This window comes from Stegostoma tigrinum, chromosome 2 (assembly GCF_030684315.1).
Source record: "Stegostoma tigrinum isolate sSteTig4 chromosome 2, sSteTig4.hap1, whole genome shotgun sequence".
Lineage (NCBI taxonomy): Eukaryota > Metazoa > Chordata > Chondrichthyes > Orectolobiformes > Stegostomatidae > Stegostoma > Stegostoma tigrinum.
In genome coordinates this window covers 33,769,198-33,792,175 of record NC_081355.1, presented here as the reverse complement: position 1 = coordinate 33,792,175, position 22,978 = coordinate 33,769,198, and the positions used below count along the sequence as shown (strand labels likewise).

The 22,978-nt window shown below is 40.8% G+C and overlaps 1 protein-coding gene across 4 annotated transcripts in view; it reads left to right on the top strand.

The window, feature by feature from the left end:
* Positions 1 to 22,978, top strand: part of cap2 (cyclase associated actin cytoskeleton regulatory protein 2) — a 229,463-nt gene that overhangs the window by 198,203 nt on the left and 8,282 nt on the right. For all 4 annotated transcript variants that reach the window (XM_059653223.1, XM_059653221.1, XM_048556073.2 and 1 more), the window contains 4 exons: positions 3,687 to 3,852; positions 10,534 to 10,709; positions 17,304 to 17,427; positions 17,755 to 17,837. In XM_059653223.1, the coding sequence (XP_059509206.1) occupies positions 3,687 to 3,852; positions 10,534 to 10,709; positions 17,304 to 17,427; positions 17,755 to 17,837 (549 nt within the window). The remainder of the gene's footprint in view (positions 1 to 3,686; positions 3,853 to 10,533; positions 10,710 to 17,303; positions 17,428 to 17,754; positions 17,838 to 22,978) is intronic.

The window sequence follows — 22,978 nt, the reverse complement described above, 5'->3', positions numbered from 1 at the left end:
GTACGTTTAATTTTAAATTAATGAGGGTCAGACGTAACAGACTAGTTAATGGCCCTTGCCTTTACAGTACTGTAGATGTTGCTGCTAGATTGAATGCACATAAGAAATAGGAGCATAAATGACTAACTTGGCTCACAGACATTTCTGTATCATGGTTGATCTGACTTTGGCCTCAACTGCAATTTTTTGCTGCCTCCTTCAATAATCCTTTGTTGCCACATGGTTCAAAAATCTGTCTAATAAATTAGAATGACGGTTACCTCCCCAAATACTACCCCAAAGCCTGCTTAAACATGGGAATTGACTGCAGCCTGGAGTAGCAGCTGGAGCATATTATTGAAAAGCCTTAATTGACAGACGTACAGAGCAGGGCTTTATGAAAAAGAACTTGCATTTATATAGCACCTTTCATAACAGCTAGAAGGTCCTAAAGTATTTTACAGCCAGTGAAGTACAAATCAGGACACCTGGAGAACTCTTCTACTACTTTTCAAAGTAGCATTTACGTGTCTTTTTACACCCATCTAAGAGCACAGACTTAACATCAGTATTATGTCTCAGTCAAACACGACACTCTAGATAATGCAACATTCCCTCGGTATTGCATGCAAGCATCAGCTTAGATTTTGTACTTTCATCTCTTGATGGGACTTCAACCAGTGACTTTCTGACTCAGAGATGTAAGCACGACCTTTATGTGGCAGTGGTGGTCACAGCGGTTTCTGTTTGGTGTCTTCTCTGCAGATTGTGTCCGATAGTAAGACATAAAGTGGAACTATGTTTGCATCAGTGTTTACTGTGGAGAAGGATATGGATGATAGAAAATTTTCTGAAAATAATTAGCGTTATCTTGAAAAATGCCCATATTACAAAGGATGAGGTGCTGAACATGTTGAAACACTTAAAGGTGGATAAATCCCTTGGACCTGATCAGGTGTACCCTAGTACTCTGTGGGAAGTGAGGGAAGACGTTGCAAGGCTCCTTGCTGAGATATTTGTGGCATCGATAACCACAGGTGAGCTGCTGGAAAACTGGAAGTTGGCTAACATTGTGCAACTATATAAGTAAGGTGGTAAGGAAATGCCATAGGACTATAGACTGATAAGCCTGACATTTGTGGTGGGCAGATTGTTGGAGGGAATCGTGAGGGACAGGATTTACACGTATTTGGAAATACAGGGACTGATGTGCGAAGGTCAACATGGCTTTGTGCGTGGGAAATTGTGTCTCACTAACTTGAGTTTTTGGAAGAAGTAGTGAAGAGGATTGATTTTGGCAGAGTGATGGATGTGATCTGTCTGGACTTAAGTAAGGCATTTGACAAGGTTCCTTATGGTAGACTGGTTAGCAAGGTTAGATCACATGGATTACAGGAAGAACTAGACATTTGGGTACAAAACTGGCTCAAAGGTAGAAGACAGAGGGTGGTCAAGATAACAAAGTGTGGAGCTGGATGAACACAGCAGGCGAAGCAGCATCTTAGGAGTACAAAAGCTGACGTTTCAGGCCTAGACCCTTCATCAGAAAAGGGGTCTAGGCCCAAAATGTCAGCTTTTGTGCTCCTAAGATGCTGCCTGGCCTGCTATGTTCATTCAGCTCCACACTTTGTTATCACGGATTCTCCAGCATCTGCAGTTCCCATTATCTCTGATCACAAGAGGGTGGTAGAGGATTGTTTTGCAGACTGGAGGCCTGTGACCAGCAGTGTGCCACAAGGATAGGTGCTGGGTCCACTGCTTTTCATCATTTATATAAATGATTTGGATGTGAACATAGGACATATGCCAAGGAGTACCAGATGGAGTTTAATTTAGATAATATTTTAATTTCTTTAATGTGAGGAAAGGCAAACCAGGGCAGGACTTATGTATTAATGGGAAGGTCCTGGGAGCATTGCTGAACAAATAGACCTTGGAGTGCCGGTTCACAGTTCCTTGAAAGTAGAGTCGCAGGTAAATAAGATGGTGAAGAAGGCATTTGGTATGCTTGCCTTTATTGGTCAGTGCTTTCAATATTGGTGTTGGGAGGTCATGTTGCAGCTGTATAGGCCATTGGTCAGGCCACTTTTGGAGTATTGTGTACACTTCTGGTTCCTTCCTATAGGGAAGAATGTTGTGAAACTAGAAAGGGTTCAGAAAAGATTTACAAGGATGTTGCCATGGTTGGAGGATTTAAGCTTTAGGGAGAGGCTGAATAGTCTGGGGCTGTTTTCCCTGGAGCATCGGAGGCTGAGGAGTGACCTTATAGACGTTTATAAAATCATGAGGGTCATAGATAGGATAAATGGGCAAGGTCTTTTCCCTGTGATGGGGGAGTCCAAACTAAACAGCATCGATTTAAGGTGAGAGGGAAAAGATATGAAAGTGACTTAAGGGGCAATTTTTTCATGCGTGAATTGAATGAACTGCAAGAGGAAGTGGTGGAGGCTGGAAGAATTACAAAATTTAAAAGGCATCTGGATGGATATATGAAGAGGAAGGGTTTAGAGAGATATGGGCCAAGTGCTGGCAAATAGGACTAGATTTATGTAGGATATCTGTTTGGCATGGACGAGTTAGACCAAAGGTTCTGTTCCCATAATGTATATCTCTATGACTCTAATTCTATGTTGATTGGAGATGAGATTCAACCTGCACGCTGATGATAAGGTTCTGTTACTGGACATTTGTAAACAGAAGATTAGGGAAATTAGGGAGGAGAAAACACAAAGTGGGCTCAAAAATTAAGAAACCTAACATGGCCTACCCTATAATAATGAACTCTCATTTGGCACATTTCAGTTATTGGTCTGCAAACACCCCAACCTCTCTACTGACAATAAATGATTAGATACACAAAAAATTGAGTGAGTGAGAATTTCCAAACAGAAGGAAGAGTTACAAGAGCAACCGTACAGGACACTGATTAGGCCACTTTTGGAACACTACATTCAATTTTTGTCTCTTATCTATAAAAAAGATGTTGCGAAACTTGAAAGAGTTCAGAAAAGATTCATGAGGATGTTGCCAGGGTTGAAGGGTTTGAGCTACAGGGAGAGACTGAATAGGCTGGGGCTAGGTTTCCTGTAGGGTGACCTTATAGAAGTATATAAAATCATGAGGGGCATGGATAGGGTGAATAGCCAATATCTTTTCCCCAGGGTAGGGGAGTCCAAAACTAAAAGCCATAGGTTTAAGGTGAAAAGGGAAAGATTTAAAAGGGACCTAAGGGGCAACCTTTCCACACAGTGGGTGTTATGTGTATGGAATGAGCTGCCAGATGAAGTGATGGAGGCGGTACAATTGCAACATTTAAAAGGCATCTGGATGGGTATTTGAATAGGAAGGATTTAGTGGGACATGGGCCAAATGGAACTAGATTATTTCAGGATATTTGGTCAGCGTGGATGGGTTGGGCTGAAGGATCAGTTTCCATGCTGCACATCTCTATGACTCTTAAGCAAATACAAGTGCATATCACTAATTTGGTATTGACTATGCATTCTTGGATTTGAACAAATTTACTGTCTAAATTTAATTTTCATTTGTGGCATGGGGTGAATACAATCTTTTGCAGAAGGTTTCTGAACTGCAGATTCAATTACAATGTAATGCATTCAATTTATGATGAAAGAACATCTGTGTCTCCAGCGCAACGGTAAGCATTGCCTCAATAGCAGGTAAAGTTTGACTTTTCTATTTTTCAGGGCCATGCAAAGCCCCCACTTTCTTGTGGCACTTGTCCCCCACCACCCCCTCCTCCTCCTCCTGGGCCCCCTCCAATCTTATTGCCAGAAACATCCAAGGATGAGGCATCTGTGGCACGTTCCCAGCTCTTTGCACAACTTAACCAAGGAGAAGGGATTACTAAAGGTAAGAATATTAGTATGACTACTTATCCTTATCTGCACATGATAATGGGGAACAGAGAAAAACATTCTCTTTGTTTCAGCAATATGCTAATTTGACCACTGCATATTTTCAAATAAGTATCATTACATTCTGGTTTAAAAAGCGAAATTTGTAACTACATTATTCTAAATAATTGATCTAAACGGTTGTTTGCAGATAGCTATGAATACATTACAAGCCACCCGATCTGACATTGTTTTGAATCTTTTTATATATGAAGTTGAGTTTCCCTTATTAACATCAGCACAATCAGCTGCACCAGCACAAAAGCTTGGACAATTTAAGCACACTTGCTCTTTTGTGATGTTGCAAGATTCAATTCAGCAGAATTAGATCTGCTAGACAAAATTGACCATGCTGTTGGGTCATAATCACAAGATTTCACAAATTATCCTGGTTGAAAAAGGCTCTTCAAATTGTACTTTACTTTAAGATGCATGGGTAGACAAGTTTTTTAAAATGATTCATGTCAAAATATATTTATTAAGAAAACTTTTTTTTGTTTGCAAATTGGACTTGCTGGCATGGCAAACGTTTGTTGTCCAGCCCTCGTTGCTTTTGAAAATGTAGTGGTGAGCTGCCTTCATGAATTGCTACAGATAATGCAGGTAGTTACGTCCAGAGTACAGTTTGGAAGGATTTTGACCTAGCCACAGTGAAGAAATTGTGACATATTTACAAATCAGAATGGTGCATGTGTTCTTATGCATCTGCTGCCAGTATTATGATTTGGCATGTGCTGTGAAAGAAGCCTTGATGAGTTGGTGCAGTGCATCCTATATACAGTATACGCTGCTGCCATTGTGAGTCAGTGGCAAATAGGGTGCCAGTCAAGGAGACAGCCTTGTCCTATGTATTATTGATTTCCTTAAGTGTTGTTGGAATTGTATCTATCCAGGCAGGTGGAGAATACTCCAACATATTCTGGATCTGTGCCTTGGTGATGGTTAGTGTGTGACAGTGAATTATGAAATGGTTCAGTCTAATATTTTTGAAGATACTACATTTTAAATTAGGTTACTCACAGGTGGAGGCGTAGACACCTCTGCCAAAGTGCTAATTTTTGTTCATAAACCCATATTCAGCTTTATCAATGGAACTTAAGTCTGCTTTGCTCTGGATACGTGAAGAAGCACCCTTTAATTAAAAAAATTACATTGGATTATGCTGGTCTGTGGAAGATTTCAAATCTGTGGTTATGCAACTCAAAGCCTGACCTAACCAACACAATTTAGGAGGCTTGACCTCGATATACTTTAAAAATATGAAATGGGATCTCTCCAGTGGTGCCAATGAAGAGAGCTGCTTTGTCTGGGTGATGTCTTGCTTCTTGAGTGTTGTTGGAGCTGCACACACCTAGGTAAGTCAGGAGTATTCGATTACTCTCCTGATTTGTGTCTTGTAGATGGTGGACAGGCTTTGGTAGCACCACTGAATGTCAAGGGACGGTAGTTAGTTTGTCTCTTATTGGCAATGGTCATTGCCTGGCATTTGGGTGGCATGAATCTTAACTTGTGACTTATCAGCCTATACCTGGATATTGTCCAGATCTTGATGCATTTCAACATGGACTGCTTTAGTAACTGAGGAGTTACAAATGGCACTGAACATGGTGCAATCATTGATAAATATCCCTACTTCTGACCATATCATGGAGGACAGGTCATTAATGAAGCAGCTGAAGATGTCTGGGCCTAGGACACTACCCTGGGAGTCTCCTGCTGGGATGGCCTGCAGCTGAGATAACCGACCTCCAGCAACCACAACCATCAATGTGCCAGGTATGACACCAACCAGCGGAGAGTTTGCCCCCGATATCCATTGATTCCAGGTTTGGTGGGGCTTGTTGATGCCACTTTCAGTCGAACGAGGCCTTGATTGTCAAGGCTGTCACATGAGGTCAGGGGCCGAGTGGTTCTGTCAGAACCCAATCTGGGTGTCACTGTGCAAGTTATTGCCAAGCAGGTGCTGCTTGCTAGCACTATTGATGCTTTCAACGCTTTACTAACAATCAAGTGTAGACTGATAGGTTGGTAATTGACTGGGTTAAATTTATCCTGTGTTTTTATGCCGTTTTCCACATTGCTGGGCAAATGCCAGTACTGTAACTATACTGGAAAAGCTTAGCTAGAGGAGCAGCAACTTTCGGAGCCTAAGTCTTCTGTACTATTGTCGATTTGTTGACAGGGTCCATCGTCTTTGCAGTATTCAGTGCTTCCAACCATTTTGTGATATCACATGGAGTGAATTGAATGGGCTGGGACCACTGAATGGATCCAAGATGGATCATCCATTTGGCACTCTGGTTGACAATTGACGCGAATGCTTCAGCCTTATCTTTTGCACTGATCCATTGCTTTCATGCGTCATGGAGAACAGGGAGAACAGGGATATTTGTGGAGTCTCCTCCTCTGTGAGTTGTTTAATTATCCCCCCATTTGTGACTGGATATGGAAGGACTGCAGAGTCTAGATCTGATTTATTGGTAGTGGGGTCACTTAGTTGTGTCCATCATTTGCTTATGCTGTTTGACACACAAGTAGTCCTGTTTTGTAACTTCACCAGGTTGAAACCTTATTTTTAGGTATGCCTGGTGCTGCTCCTGGCATGCTGTCCTGCATTCTGCACTGAACCAGGGTTGATCTCCTGGTTTGATGATAATGATTGAGTAGGGGATCTGCTGTCCCATGAGGTTGAGGATTGTGATGGAGTACAATTCTGCTATTGTTGACGGCCAATGGTGCTGTATGAATGCACAACCTTGAGTTGCTGGATATGTTCAAAGTCTGTCCTGTTTAGCGATAGTGCCACACAACATGATGGAGGTTATTCTCAATGTAAAGATGGGACTGTGTGGTGGTCAATGTTACTGATACTGTTGTGGACAGATGCATTTGCAGCTGGCAGATTGGGAAGGATGAGTCAAGTATGTTTTTCCCTCATGTTGGATCTCCCACTATCTGCCGGAGAGCCAATCTGGCAGTTATGTCCTTTAGGACCCAGCCAGCCAAATCAGTAACGCTGCTGCCAAGCCACTCTTTTTTGTGGGCATTGAAATTCCCCACCCTGCATACAGTTTGTGCCCTTGCCACCCTTAGTGCTTTCCTCAAGTGTTATTCAACATGGAGGAGTACTGATTCATCAGCTGAGGGAGGACGGTACTTGGTAATCATGAGGTTTCCTTGTCTATGTTTAACTTGAAGCCACAAGGCTTCACAGGGTCTGGAGTCAATGTTGAGGATTCCCAGGGCAACTCCTTCCTGGCCGTATGCCACTGTACAGCACCTCTGCTGTGGGACAGGACATATCCTCAAGTCACCAGGTGAGGATAACAGATTTCATTCCTTGAAGAACATTAGTGAACCAGGTGGGTTGCCTGACATTTGACAATGGTTTCATAATCATCATCAGGAGATTCTTAATTTCAAGTATGTTTTATTGAATTCAAAATCCACCAAGTGCCATGGTGGGATTCAAACCCAGGTCTTCAGAACATTAGCTGAGTTTTAGATTAATAGCCTAGCGATAATGCCAATTGGCCATTGCCTCCCCATTTTACCTAGTAAATACTAAAGGAATTAAAACCTACTTCAAGTTCTGGCTAACTGTAAAATTGACTCCACTGCAAAAAAAAACACATTGACCCCAAACACCCACCCCTGCTGCTTTCCTGGAGCATCCTCCAAATGCTCTCCACCTCCTATGGCTTTACAACCAACACCTTCTGTACGTCCAATTCACCAAGCATCTTATCAGTACCGAATGCCCAACCACGCTCCCAAAAATCTGACCCATCCTAACCTCTCACTCATGTACTGCTACCTGTATCATCTCAACCACTTATCTGATTCCCCATTTGCTTACTTGCCATCCGATCTCATTGCCGACCCCACCCTCCCCATAACCCTTCTTTCACTCTCACTTGCCTAACACTTACCTTCTCTCAGTAGCTTTCAAAGTGGCTATGGGCATTTAAGTTCTTTTCTTTCTGGAATACGGCAGAAATTGATGTTAAAAAGGGGCATGATTTCTAAATAAATTCACCCCAATACTCCCAGGATCATTTCGTGGGCTACATCTGTTGAGATAGAGTCTGAACCAGAGGAGGGCCCAAAAATTCTTGCAAAAGTAGGAGGTAGGGATTCTGACCCAGACCAGAAGATTTGGGCCGTCTTGTCTTATACTGGAACCTAAGACACCGATGCTGAAAAGATGATATCTGATTGGCGTTGCCAACAATGTGGCTTCAATTCCTGCACCAGCTGAGGTTACCATGAAGGACTCGCCTTCTCTCCATGATGGGGTGTGGTGACCCTCTGGTCAAACCACCATCAGTTGTCTCTCCTTGTTGTCTCACCTCTTCTTTACACTGATAAAACCTTTAGTTCTCTCAGGACTATGACTTGAAAGGATTTCTGGGATGTACATATACATATTAAATCAATTAAGACATTCCATCTGATTAAAGATTTAAATGCATCGTAGGTTAGTTTAATACATCCTCATCAGTGGTGTGACCCTTTGATCTGTTACTTATAAATTCTGTGTCAGATACTATATCTCTCACTAACACCTGAAGAAGGAGTGAAGCTGTTTTATTTTCAAATAAACCTGTTGGACTATAACCTAGTGTTGTGTGATTTCTGATCTTGTGCTAATTGTTGTAGGAAGCCCTTCACTGGCTGTAAAGTGCCAGATCTGGAGGCACTACTTTTTAGCAGGGAGGTTGATGTCATTTGACTCAGCAGGGGAAGGATATGGTGATTGTAACGAGGTCAGGTGGACATCACACAAAATAAGTTGCTGCTTGGGGCGGTTAAACTGGTGCCATCAAGGAGCCCTGGGGCTGACAAATAAAAACAGGAGTATCAGAGATTCTGTTCACTCAGAGAGCTGGCTCCGAGGGAGCTGGATCAGTGTCAAGGACTTCTGCACGTAAATAAAGGGTGAGTTAGTTACAAGATACTGGCCTCTGTGGAGACAGACCACTTAAATTTTCATCCAAATCATTTATATATACTACAAATAATAGAGATCCAAGCACTGATCCCTGCAGAACACAACTGGTAACAGACTCCACCCTCCTCAATTATACTCCATTTATTATGATCAAGCCAATTTTGTGTCTAACTTCACAATTCACTGTGTATCCGATGTGACTTAATCTTCTGGACCAGCGGACCATGTCAGTGCATTAGTAAAGTTCACAAAGACAGTGTCCACTGAATCAATAATCTTTGTCATTTCCTCAAAAAAACTCAAATCTGTGAGACAAGACCTCCCCTGCACAAAGACATACTGACAATCCCTAATAAGTCTTTTCCAAATGTGAAAAGGTCTTGTCCCTAACAGCCTTCTCCAATAATTTCCCTACTAGTGATGTAGGGCTCACTGGCCTATAATTTTCTGCATTATCCCTGTTGTCCTTCTTGGAGAAGATACCTTGAAAGAGAGGATACCTTGCAATACAAGTGCCCCTGATGGTCTTCTGTAAATAGTGAGGTCAGAGGTGCCCCTTGTCATCATGGCCCTCCACCAAAAGGCCTGCAGCTGTGACTGTGGTGGAGGGGTACAGATAAGGTTTGGTGGTATTCTGCCCATATCTATTCCGGGCCTCGGTTTAATATGTCAACCAAATGGCAGCAACTCTGAGATAGTGCAGGACTCCTTCAGTATGACAGGAAGCATCAGTCTAAGTGTCTAAGTTAAGTCTTCAATCTCTTGAGTAGACTTTTATGCATGTTCTTTTGACTTAGAAGCAAGAGTGCTATCAGTAAGTCAGGACAAAAAAAAGGCTCATACTTATAAAAATTGTAGGTGCAATGAATTGACTTTGTAGACATTATAAACAGATTACCATATCAAGCAATAAATTAGCTGTGTTTAATTGCACTAAATTAATATTTATTTCAAGCATGTTCAGTTATAAATTTGATGTCATTTACCGTAGTGACTTTTTAATACATGTTCCTTTCTTGCTGACTCATTTCATGATCACATTTACCAGAATTATACTAGTAATAATGGACAATATATGGAGACTTGTGAAAATATGATTGGTGTCTTTTGTACAGGGATGATTAAGGGAACTTAAGTAGAGGTACTCACATTTATGAGGGGATGTCAATAAAGGTAGGAAATGCTGTTCCATTACTATATGGTTTGATAATGAGCAGACATTGATTCAAGATAAATGTCAAATGAACACGTTGTGAGAAGAGGAGCTTTTCACATTGTGTTATGATCTAGAAAATACAAGCTAAAAGGGCTGTGGAAGCAGATTGAATAGTAAATTTCAAAAGGAAATTGGATAAATACGTGAATGGTAAAAGAAAACTGCAAGAGTTTGGAAAAGGAATAGGCAATTGGGACTAACTGAATAACTCTTACAAAACTCTGTACCGGTGAGGTGTGTAGGATGTTTGTCTGTATTATGTTCTGATTTTTAAACTATTGAGACTTTTCTCGAATACTCCCAGATGTCCCTGCTGGACTCTGTGGTAATGTATTTTAATACTGAACTACGAGCTCCTAAAATTAGTGACGTGAATATAAATGTCTGATATTTAACAATTTCAGTTGATTTAAAAGATCAAAAAAAATTGAACAGTTTTCTGTGGTACTGATTTTTTACCTTTCTAGGTCTCCGCCATGTTCCTGAAGACCAGAAGACCCACAAGAATCCAAATCTTCGTCCACGGACTGCAGTGATCACTTCCCCATCAAAGAGTCACTCATCCAGTCCTACATCGCCCGCATCCCCTCCACAGCAGCCAAGGATGCCTGTGCTGGAGCTAGAAGGAAAGAAGTGGAAAGTGGTAAGTATAACCAAAGGCTGGATCTTATGTTCCCCAAATGGTGTGTTTTCAATGATAGTGGCCGTGGTGTGGAGAGGGGTGGGGGGTAAACACAAAATAGGTCAGGTTGGACCATCATCTGCCCATCCACCTCTCATCTCAATCCCATAATACACTCGGTAGGCAGCACTGCACATGCCAGCTGAATGCCATATTTAAATAAAGATAAATTAGAGATGTTAACAGCCTATTGATCTGAGTAATACACTGCCCATGCCATAATATGACTAGCTTGGGCAAGCTACTTTTATAGGCCTACAAAAATAAAGGTGGGAAAGGAGGGAGGCACCTCATTTGAGTGACATCCAACACACCTCAAGTGCGCACCCCTTTCCTAAATATCACCCATTTCCTTCCATGCCACCTGTCTGACAGAACTGACACACTACCTCCCTCTTTCTGTGCCTCTAGCATCTCTCCCCATTGTAAAATCACAGGACTCAGCTCTCATGACACTGTGATCTCCCTTCGGTCTCTTCTGGCAGTCACATTGCTAGCAGAACTCACTACTGAAATCTGGCATTGTAAAGAGTGATGGAACTACCAGCCAATCGACCAGCAGCTTCTGAAGCAGGGACTTCTTCCTGAGTGAGCAATAGAAAATCCCGTGACTAGCTATTCTAGCCTGCCCAGTATTCATTATAGTTATGAAATGGGCTTGGAAGGAGCAAGACTCTGTCATCCCTCTGTAAAACCTGGCCCCAAATTATTAGTTGTGTTACTGATGGAACTACGAACAAAAGACAAGATTCAAATTATGATGGCTTATATGAAGTGCCGATAAACATTATCCCATTCTTACAAATAAAGAATTTGTATTTACGCTTGCCGTCATGAGATTTAAATACATACCTGGATTTACCTTCAAATAAGGCAGCATTGAAAAGAATGCTCCTGGCTTTATATAGATCTCAGAACATACCAGTGTTTTACTGCTACGTAAATGCTTGTTTGAACTGTAGTCACTGATACAATGTTGGAAACATAGCAGCCAGTTGGCAAACAGAAATTAATGTTAACCAACTATTCTGATTTTGGTTAAGGGGTAAATATTAGCCAGGACACCAATAATACCAGGGAATCTTGAGTGTCCACCTGAGAGGGCACAGAGAGTGTGGTTTTTCTTAAATGATGTGTTTAAGTCTCTTGCCAAATGCAGTAGTTTTTGGACTTTTCGTCTCAGTGGTGTTTGCAGGTAAGTATTACTGAGATGTCAGTTTTCATTGGAAATCTGTGTCCTTAAACTTAGGTCACACATATGTATTTAAGGCAGAACTTTTCCCTGAGAAGGGAGAAGAATAATTGTTTGAATTATCGATTCCTTCACAGCAACATATAACCCTAATCAGCTGGTTTTTAATTCTCTATTACGCAAATATAAATGTTTGCAGTACTGAAGTGGATAGTAGTTTCATGTACGTAAAGTCCAGTTAAAACCAGCACAGCTTATTCCAAGTTACCACTACTTAGAGTGAAGCTAGCTAAGTAAATTGAACACAACGTTATAATTTTTCTATTGCTTTCCATCTGAGCGTTTAGGTTTTATTTCTTGAGTGGAGTTTCTGAAGAGACTGAATCACTAATTGTTCTACAAGTTTTTAAAAAAAAGTACAGTGCCCATTATTTGTTCCAGTTTATCTGATAATTAGAATTTCTTCTAGTAATCAATGTCATGAAATAAAATAAATTATTAACTCTTTCTTAACAGTGTGAAAATAATCATTAAGGAACATAGTATAAAAAAGGTGATGACAAATTTAAGCAAGTTTTTAACTGCTTAGTTAAAGACTAGGATAGTAGACACAAAATGCACCAGATTTTTCACCTTTTTTTGTTCAGAATCTTCACAAAAATTGTTTTTAAATTAAAGTAGTATTTTACTCACGTGTAACTTATTTTGTCTAATTCTACATAAAGATGAAAGTATCTATTCCCTGACATGGTAACCTTTTAAAGCGACATAATGTACAAAACACAATAGTGACATCTAGTGTTAAACAGCCATCTCTGCAATGCATTCAGTTAAATTAAGTATTGCTTTCTTGAACCATTTCAATAGCTTGTTGCTTGGCCTTGAAAAACATTTTAGGAATTTTGTTTCAGGACATCATTTCCCCTTTTTTCCACTGTGGCTCCATTTCAAGGCTGAATAAGAGCTCTGTTAAAGGTCTATCAGAGATAATAGGAACTGCAGATGCTGAAGAATCCAAGATAATAAGGTGTGGAGCTGGATGAACACAGCAGGCCAAGCAGCAGCTTTCGGGCCTGGACCCTACTTCAGAAATGGAGGAGGGGAAGAGGGTTCTGAAATAAATAGCGAGAGAGGGGGAGGCGGATCGAAGATGAATAGAGGAGAAGATGGGTGGAGAGGAAACAGACAAGTTAAAGAGGTGGAGATGGAGCAAGTAAAGGTGATTGTCAGTGGGAAGGTATGATGGAGATAGGTCCGTCCAAGGAGGACGGACAGGTCAAGGGGCGGGATGAGGTTAGTAGGTAGGAAATGGGGGTGCAGCTTGAGGTGGGAGGAGGAAGGGGTTAGGGAGGCGGGGACGAGCTGGGCTCGTTTTGGGATGCGGTAGGGGGTGGGAGACTTTGAAGCTTGTGAAATCCACATTGATATGATTGGGCATCAGGGTTCCCAAGCAGAATATGAGTTGCTGTTCCTGCAACCTTTGGGTGGAGTGGCATCGTTGTGGCATTGCAGGAGGCCCCGAATGGATATGTCGTCTGAGGAATGGGAGGGGGAGTTGAAATTGTTTGCGACTGGGAGGTGCAGTTGTTTATTGCGAACCAAGCGTAGGTTCATTCAGTAGAGCGGTTCCCAAGCCTCCGCTTGGTTTCCCCGATGTAGAGGAAGCCACAACGGTTACATTGGATGCAGTATACCACATTAGCAGATGTGCAGGTGAACCTCTGCTTGATGTGGAAGTCTTCTTGAGGCATGGGATAGAGGTGAGGTCGGAGGTGGTGGGGGCAGGTTGAGCACTTCCTGCGGTTTCAGGGCAAAGTGCCGGGTGTGGTGGGGCTGGAGGGGAGTGTGGAGCAGGCAAGGGAGTCATAGAGAGAGTGGTCCCCTAGTCCTTCCATACCACCTCACCAACCTCCAGATCCAACGCATCATCCTCCGACACTTCCACCATCTACAATCTGACCCCACCACCAAAGACATTTTTCCCTCCCCACTTCTGTCTGCTTTCTGGAGGGACCACTCTCTCCATGACTCCCTTGCCCGCTCCACACTCCCATCCAGCCCCATCACACCCAACACTTTTTCCCTTTCAAAGTGCGTTACTTTACACTTTTCAGACTTATAGAGTCATAGAGCTGTATAGTATGGAAACAGACCCTTTTGTCCAACTCATCCACGCTGAGCAGATATTGTAAATTAATCTAGTCCCAATTGCCAGCATTTGGCCAATACTTGTCTAAACCCTTCCTATTCATGTATCTATCCAAGTGCCTTTCAGAAGTTGTAATGTTACAAGCCTTCACCATTTCCTCTGGTAGTTTATTCCATACATGTACCACCCTCTGTGTGAACAAGTTACCCTTTGGGTCCCTTTTAAATCTTCCCCCTCTCACCTTAAACCTGTGCCCTTTAGTTTCGAACTCCACTACCCTGGGAAAAATATATTGGCTATTCATCCTATCCAAGACCCTCATGATTTAATAAACCTCTATAAGGTCACCCTTCAGCCTCCAAAGCTCCAGGGAAAATAGCTCCAGCCTATTCAGGCTCTCTCTATAGCTCAAACCCTCCAACCCTGGCAACATCCTTGTAAACCTTTTCTGAACCATTTCAAGTTTCACAACATCCTTCCTGTAGCAGGGAGACCAGAATTGAAATACAGCATTCCAAAACTGGCCTAACCAATGTCCTGCACAGCCGCAACAAGATCTCCCAACTCCTATACTCAATACGCTAACCAATTAAGGCAAGCTTACCAAACGCCGCCTTCACTATCCTGTCGACCTGCAACGTTACTTTCAAGGAATTATGATCCTCACTCCAAGGTCTCTTTGTTCAGCAACACTCTACAGGATCTTATCATTAAGTGTATAAGTCCTGCCCTGAATTTTCTTTCCAAAATGCAGCACCTCAGATTTATCTAACATTTCATCTGTCACTCATTAGCCCATCTAACTAACCTGACTACATCTTCTTGCAACTGAGAACCAGAAAGAGATCTTTAGAATTAGAACTTAGATTTTGTTGTCACATGTACTCAAGTACAGGGATACCGGAGTGCAGTGAAAAGTGTACAATGTCACCATTCCCAGTGCCATCCTTGTCCAAAGAGGTGCAGGTTAGGTGGATTGGCCTTGTTAAATTGCCCATGGTGTCAGGAGATGTGTAGGTTAGATGGATTAGCCTGAGAGATGCAGTGGTACAAGGATTGGGTCGTGGGGTGGGTCTGGTTGTGTTGCTCTTTAGATAGTTGGTGCAGACTCAATGGGCTGAACGGCTTGCTTGCACACTGTATAATTCTACGGTCTTAGGTACCAAGGTAGCTAAGTGCAAAATCTTAGGTACAAGGTAGAAAAATAAGGAAATAAAGTCAAAAATTCAACATTAAAGTCCTTCTTAGCATAAAGTAGAAAAATAAAGACCTCTTTCCTCACTTCTAACTACCCAGTTTTCGTGTCATTGATAAACTTACTTCTAATTCCCTCCCCATCAACATTCTCATTGACATCATTTATATATGTATATTAGTAACAATAAGGGATCCAGCATCAATCTCTGTGGTGTGCCACTGGACATTGGCCTCCAGCCTAGACGAGTGTAGCTCCAACAACATGCAAGAAGTTTGACACCACCCAGAACAAAGCAGCCCACTTGATTGGCACTACATCCACCAGCATCCATTCCCTTCACCACCGATGCCCAGTGGTAGCAGTGTAGTATCTACAAGATGCACTGCAGAAATTTTTTCATCTAGAATGAGAAAGGCGGCAGATACACGAGAACAACACCACCTTCAAGTTCCCCTGCTAGCCACTGACCATCCTGACTTGGGAGTATGTAACTGTTTCGTCACTGTCACCAGGTCAAAAATCCTGGAATTCCCTCCCCCTACTGGCATTGTGGGCCAACCTATAGCAGGTGGACTGCAGCAGTTGAAAGAGGCAGCTCACCACCATCTTCTCAAGAGTAACTTTGAGCAATCAATGTTGGCTAACCAGCGACACCCACATCCTACAAATGAATTTTAGAAAGTCACACAAACAGCCTTCTATCACCACTTCTGTTGCCACTAAGCTCAGTTTGGATCCATCTTGCCAAGTTACTCTGGATCCAATGTCCTTTTACCTTCTTTATCAGTCTCCCATGACTTCTTGTCAAAGGCTTTGCTGAAATCCATAGATACCAAGTCAATTGAACTACCCTCATCTACATACTTGATCATCTCCTCAAAAAAATTCTATCAATTTTGTTAGGTATCATGTCCCTCTTGCAAAGTCATGCTGACTGTTTCCAATCAAGTGGAGATTAATTAACTTTCATTCCAGCCCTCTGGCACCACCCCATGGTCAAGAAGGAATTAAAAGTTTGGGTCAGAACCCACACTGACTTACGGAAGAAAAGAATAATTTGTTAAATTCAACATCATACTCAAACATTTTGCTTTTATGCACAACATTCTTTACTGTTTATTTAAGGTATCCAAGAAAGAGTGTTTCTAAACAAATTCATCCCAACAAATTCCAGATTTGAGTTTTGAAAAGCAGTAGATTACAAGATGATGGAGGATTGAGAAGTGTAAAATGCTCTACACTTTTGAGGTCCCAGGAAGTAATGGTTTGGCTGTGAACAGACTGACAAACTTTGTTCCCCCCCCCCACCAACCTCTTTGGTGAAATAATGTATGGGCTGGTTTATTTTGAACACAGAATGAGCTAGACTCTATTAAGTAGCAACTGGTTCCCAACATGTCCAATTCCTAGGCAGCAAACATGCCTAAAATTCTAAGTATTATCAACCCACATTAAATCTGCAATTGCACAGTGGGAACTTCTTAATAGGTAAAGGCAGTTTTCAATGTGGCCACATAAAACAAGTGTTATTCTGTTTATAGTTGTAAATGGGGTGCCATTAACTCTGGCTATTTTGCAGAAATTGGTTTGATCAATCAGCACAGGAGCCCAGCATTCTTTGCTTGGAAATCTTGAGCAGTTGGTATAGTCATCCCCAGTGACCTACCCCAAAAAAACATTAGTTTCAGACTAAAATGTTCAAAATGTTAATGTTCTCTGGAACCAGCGGTGGAAGAGTGTCTCCCTTATCCCTTCCACTGCTGCTTGAACATCTCCATTCTGGGAAATTTTAGGCAGCTACCAACAAGATAAGTAGCACTTTATTCTGCTTAGTAGAATGCTGAACTTTTTGTGAAGTACAACAAACAGAATGCAAACTAGTTTGGGACAGTGTGCAGTGGCTGTACCATTAGTTGTGAGCCAAAAAATAAGTCATAACCAATTTTCACCCCTTTATATCTGTGGAATTTTTTAATATTTAATTTCCAGCTAATTGTTCTATTACTTTTATCCCAGGAATACCAGGAAAATAATGACAATATTGTCATTTCTGAGACTGAACTGAGGCATGTTGTCTATGTCTATAAATGCAGCAACTCTACACTGAAAATCCAAGGCAAAGTCAATTCCATTACAATCGGTAAGTACATGGGTCACTACCAAAGTGTTAAGTAGTTGTTGGAAATGATTCAAATTCACAATAGCTGTTGTACACTCATGCCGTTTTATAAATCAGGATTACAGTAGTAACCTGCTTCTCAAAATAAGTTGCCGATCAATATTGTTTTTTGAAAATAGTTTCAAGTTTTTAATCGCGGCCCACTCTTTAAAACTGAGTTGTAATAAATTGCTTCAAATGTGTAAGCTTTATTCCATTTTTATGATGATAAAGTTCCATTGCTTTTTGTTTACACACCTATAGCTTGTTTCTGAATATTTATATATATAATATTATTTTACATTTCAGATTCTTGTAAAAAGCTTGGCCTTGTGTTTGACAATGTGGTGGGAATAGTTGAAATCATCAATTCCAGAGATGTGCAAGTTCAGGTAACAAATAATTTTCAAAAACATCGGCAATTCCCAGTGTTTGAGAGTGCTAAATTATCTAAATTACAGAATTTATACAAATCTGTTTGATTTTCTAATCATTTGCAGCAAAGTAAATGAGATTCATATCAATATTGATAACAGGTTTGAGTTGGTACATTCAATTTGTCCATTACTGGAATGAAACATAATGCTTTATCATGATTAGTGAGCTACAATTCTGTGGTTATTTCTCTCTGGTTAATGCAATCTGTTGGGATCAATAAAGTAGCTAGCAAAAACCCCCGATGATTCCTTCATCTTTTACTTGTAATCACAGTTCAAATCTGTTAATGGATTGACACTGTGAGCGTGACCTGGTTCTCAAAATTATTTACCATAAATTCGCAATTGTGGCCCACTTTTTGAAGCTTATTGCTGATAAGTTATTTCAAATGTTTAGGCATTTGTGGCTGCTTTTCCATTTTAATGATGATGTAAGTCTGCTAGTTATATTGAGTCAGATATTTTCTCCTTCATAAAGTGAATCATCTTGCATTCAATTTCTGGTTTTGTCATTGGTGACAGGAGGAATCAGCTGAAATATAACCTAAGCAATAGCCTCCTATACACGGTTCAAGGATATAACTTTTTTAATAATTGTAAAATAGATGATATATATTGAGACTAGTGGAAGTAAACAATTATCACATTGAAAGAAAGAACATAAAATGTGCCAAAGATTACTGGTAAGCCAGAGGATTGTTAAAGTTTTAAAAACAAACAAAAGATGATCAAAATATTATGAAGTTGGAAAAATTATATATTGATGCAAAACTAACAAGTAATGTTTAAAAAGAATAGTACAAGATTCTTTAAATATATAAAAAGAGAGACCAGACTGAACATAGCTTGATAGAGAATTAGGAGAAGTAATAATAAGTAAGCAGGAAATGGCAGAGGAGTTGAATGTTTTTCTTCATGTTTCATGACGGAAGACCCTAATAGCTTTCCAAAAGTACTAAATAATCAAGGCCAAAGTGGGCCACGAAATAAATACAATAACCATCACTCGAAAAAACGTATTAAGGAAACTGAGTTGCATCCCAGTATATTAAAAGACTGGCTACAGAGATAGCGGATGCATTTACATTCCTTAGATTCTAGAGGAACAAATCTGCAGGGATATTACAGACATGCCAGCAATGTAGGGTAGTTGTTATGGAAGACTGGGACACTTGTAGTGTGTGGGGCAGCAAGGATCAAGTGTTCCAGGACTACATACAGTGGAGCTTCCTACAACAATATGTTTCTAATCCAATAAGAAACGATGCACTATTGGACTGGCTCTTAGAAAGGAGGTGGGCCAAGTAGGTCAAGTGTCAGTCAATGCTAAGGAGACAGTGATCATATCATAAAGTTCAGGCTGACGATGGAGAATGACATATGACAATCCAGAGTGAAAAAATTGAATTGATAGAGCGTGGACTTCAGTGTGTCAAGAACAGAGCTGGGCAGGATTGACTGGAATGAAAAGTTGTAGGGAAAAAAAAATTAACTGAACAATGGGCTACCTTAAAAGAAAAGATGGTTTGGATACAGCCAAGGTATATTCCCACAAATGGGAAAAATAGAACAAACAAATCTAGAACTGAGATAACAAAGTGTGGAGCTGGATGAACACAGCAGGCCAAGCAGCATCTTAGGAGCACAAAAGCTGACATTTCGGGCCTAGACCCTTCATCAGAAAAGCTGCTTGGCCTGCTGTGTTCATCCAGCTCCACACTTTGTTATCTTGGATTCTCCAGCATCTGCAGTTCCCATTATCTCAAATCCAGAACTGATATTGTTGCAGTCATTGAGACATGGTTGAATGAAGGACAGGACTGGTAACTCAACGTTTCAGGGTATAAAAATTTCAGGTGCAGTGGGTGGGATGTAAGAGACATGGGGACATTGCATTATTGATAAAAGAAACCATCACTGCAGAAATGAGAAAGGACATCCTAGAAGGATCTTCAAATGAGGCCATCTGGGTGGAGTTTAGAAATAAACAAGCGGTGAGAAGAAGACGGCATAGATTTAAAGAGATCTGCAAAAGAAGAGGGGTGAAGTGAGGAAGAACTTGCCCACTCAGTGAGTGATCACAGTATGGAATGTACTGGCCTGGAAGTATGCTGAAGGCAGGTTCAATTGAGGCCTTTAGGAGGGCATTTTTAAAATTTAAATAATTATCCAATGTGCAAAATAATGGGGAAAAAGCAGAAGTTTGGCAGTTGGTAATGACATTTATTTAACAAGCTGGTGCAGGAATAATAGGCCAAATGGCCTACTCCTGCACTGAAGTATCACTTCTGTGATTCTGGAGAAATCCCAGAGGATTGGAAAACTGACAATGTAACATCCTGATCCAAAAAGGTTGTAAGAGTGGACAAACAGATAAGTATGGGTCAGTTACCTTAGCATCTGTAATTGGGAAACATTAGAGTTTATTTTAAAGGATGTAATAGGAGACCATTTAGAAATACATACAGAAGCAGAGTCAACATGACTTCATGAAGGGGAAATCATGCCTTACAAAGTTATTAGAATTCTTTTGAGGAGGTAAGAAGTAGATAGATAAAGTGGAACCAGTAGATGAGATGGCATGGTGGCTGAGTGGTGGGGAAGCACAGTGGCTAAGTCCTTAGCACAGCTGCTTCGCCACACTAAGTTTGATTCCACCCTTGGGTGACTGTTTGTGTGGAGTTTACACATTCTCCACATGTCTGTGTGGGTTTCCTCTGGGTGCTCTGGTTTCCTGCCACAGTCCAATGATGTGCAGGTGAGGTGGATTGGCCATAGTGTCCAGGGATGTGTCGGTTAGGTGGATTAGCCATGGTAAATTGGGGTTACAGGATATGATAGGGTGTTGGATCTGGGTGGGATGCTCTTTGGAAGGTCACTGTGGACTTGATGGGGTGATGGGCCTTCTTCCACACTGTAGGGCTTCTGTGATTCTGATATGTTTGGATTTCCAAAACATGTTCAATTAGGTATCCCACATAAGGCAGTGTGATAAAACAAAGCTCATAACATTGGGGGTAGTTTATTAGAATAGATAGAGGATTGGTTAACTAATCAATTTAGAGAATTAAGATAAGGGGGGCATTTTCAGGATAGAAACCTTTAACCAGTGGAGTCCAACAGGAACTCATGCTAGGGCCTCATTTATTTACCATGTATCTTAATGTGTTCGAAGTGAATGCACTGTTGTCAAGTTTCACATAATACAAAAATAGATGGGAAGGCAAGTGATAAAGATGGCACACATGTCTGCAGAGAGAACAGGTTAAGTTGAGTTGTCAAAAATTTGGCAGATGGAATACTGTATGGGAAAATGTGAGATTATCCTTCCTGCCAAAGTGCACACAGGAGCTGATTATTATTTTAATGGAAAAAGACTGCAGAAGGGTACAGCACAGAGCGAAGTTGGGGTTGGGGGGGGAGCTGATGCATAAAGCAAAAAGCTAGCATAATTGTCAGCAAGTAATAAGGAAGGTGAATGGACTGGTGGCATTTATTTCAAACGGATTGGAACATAAAAATAGAGAAGTCTTGCTAACATTATACTAAGTTACTAGTTAGACCATGCCTAGAATACTGTGAACAGTTTTGGCACTCTTCTCTAAGGAAAGATAAACTCGCATTAGAGACAGTCAATGAAGATTTACCGTGTGTACCCCAGTCATTGAAGGATTTTCTTATGAGGAGAGGTTGCGTCTGTACTGATTGGAGTTTAGAAGAATAAAATGCAATCTTATTGAATCATTTTAAGATTCTTGTGAAGTTTGACAAGTCTTTTCCTCTTGTGGGAGAATCTAGGACCAAGGGGCATAATCTCAGAGTAAGGGATTGCTCATTTAAGAGAGAGATGGCAAGCAATTTCATCTCTGAGGATAGTTACTGTGAACTCTTTGCCACAGAGGGCCGTAGAATGGGTCATTAAATTGAGATTGACAGATTTTCGATCAGTGAGGGAGTCAAGAGTTATGAAGAAAAGGCAAGAAAATGCAGTTTAGGATTCTCAGATCAGCCATGATCTCATTGAATGATGGACCAGACTTAATGGGCCAAATGTTCTGCTTCCATGTCTTGTGGTCTTTTGGACATTTCTCCCCCGTCCCTCTAACTGTAACCATTTGAAGAAATTGTTTTAAGGAATTACTTAGTAGATTTTTTAAAAAGAATTGGAGAAGATCCAAAATGACTAAGTGAATATATTAAAAATAAAACATTAAGATAAAACAGTCTATTTACCCTTGCATAGCAATTATTTTATGTAAGAGGCAGGAGAAATCTGTGACAGGCATGTTCCCTTAATATTGGAAATTCACACAACAGGCATTGTGCATACCATTTCTGTTGCTACATTGATGTACGTGTTTGATTGTACTATACATCCCACATTGTGAATTTATATAAATAAAAAAGTAGTTAATTTTGAGATGTTTAATGTAAGATGTGATTTGACTGCATGCTGTCAATATCCAGAACACAACTCACTGAGCTAACAGCAAGCAGGCTGTAAAAGGATAGTTTTACCTGTGTGCTCTGCTGTCAGGGAGCATTGCCCAACAGAAGTGCCAATCAGAAATTTGAGCATGCAAAGTTGGGTGATTGATCATGATCCAAATCACATCTTCTCTGGGCATGGCAAAATCATGCTAGTTATGAATCATACATGTTACAGTTCATACCCAAATCCATTTGATGTGAACAAACATGAGTGCTAGAGAGTAAACTGTGGCCTGAATTGAATACATGTTTCTTTGTAGTTTGTAAATCTGAAAGAAGTTTTCCAGTCCCCAGAATCAAGTTCATTCACCTTGCTACAATATCTCACTCAACTACACCCTGAAGTTTGACAGGAGCAAATGGACATGTAATCACTACTAAATACATAATTTTCTTTATTTGAAAAATATTGAATTTGTTGCTATGCACAGAATCATAGAATTGTTACCCACAGGAGGCCAATCAGCTCACCATGTCCACACTGATGCTTCATATGAGCAAGTTGTTAATGCCATTTGTTTGCCTTCTCTGCAAAACACAGTACAATCATGCTTTTTGGGTAACAGTGAAAATTCCTTTTGAATGAATCTATTGACCTTAGCTCC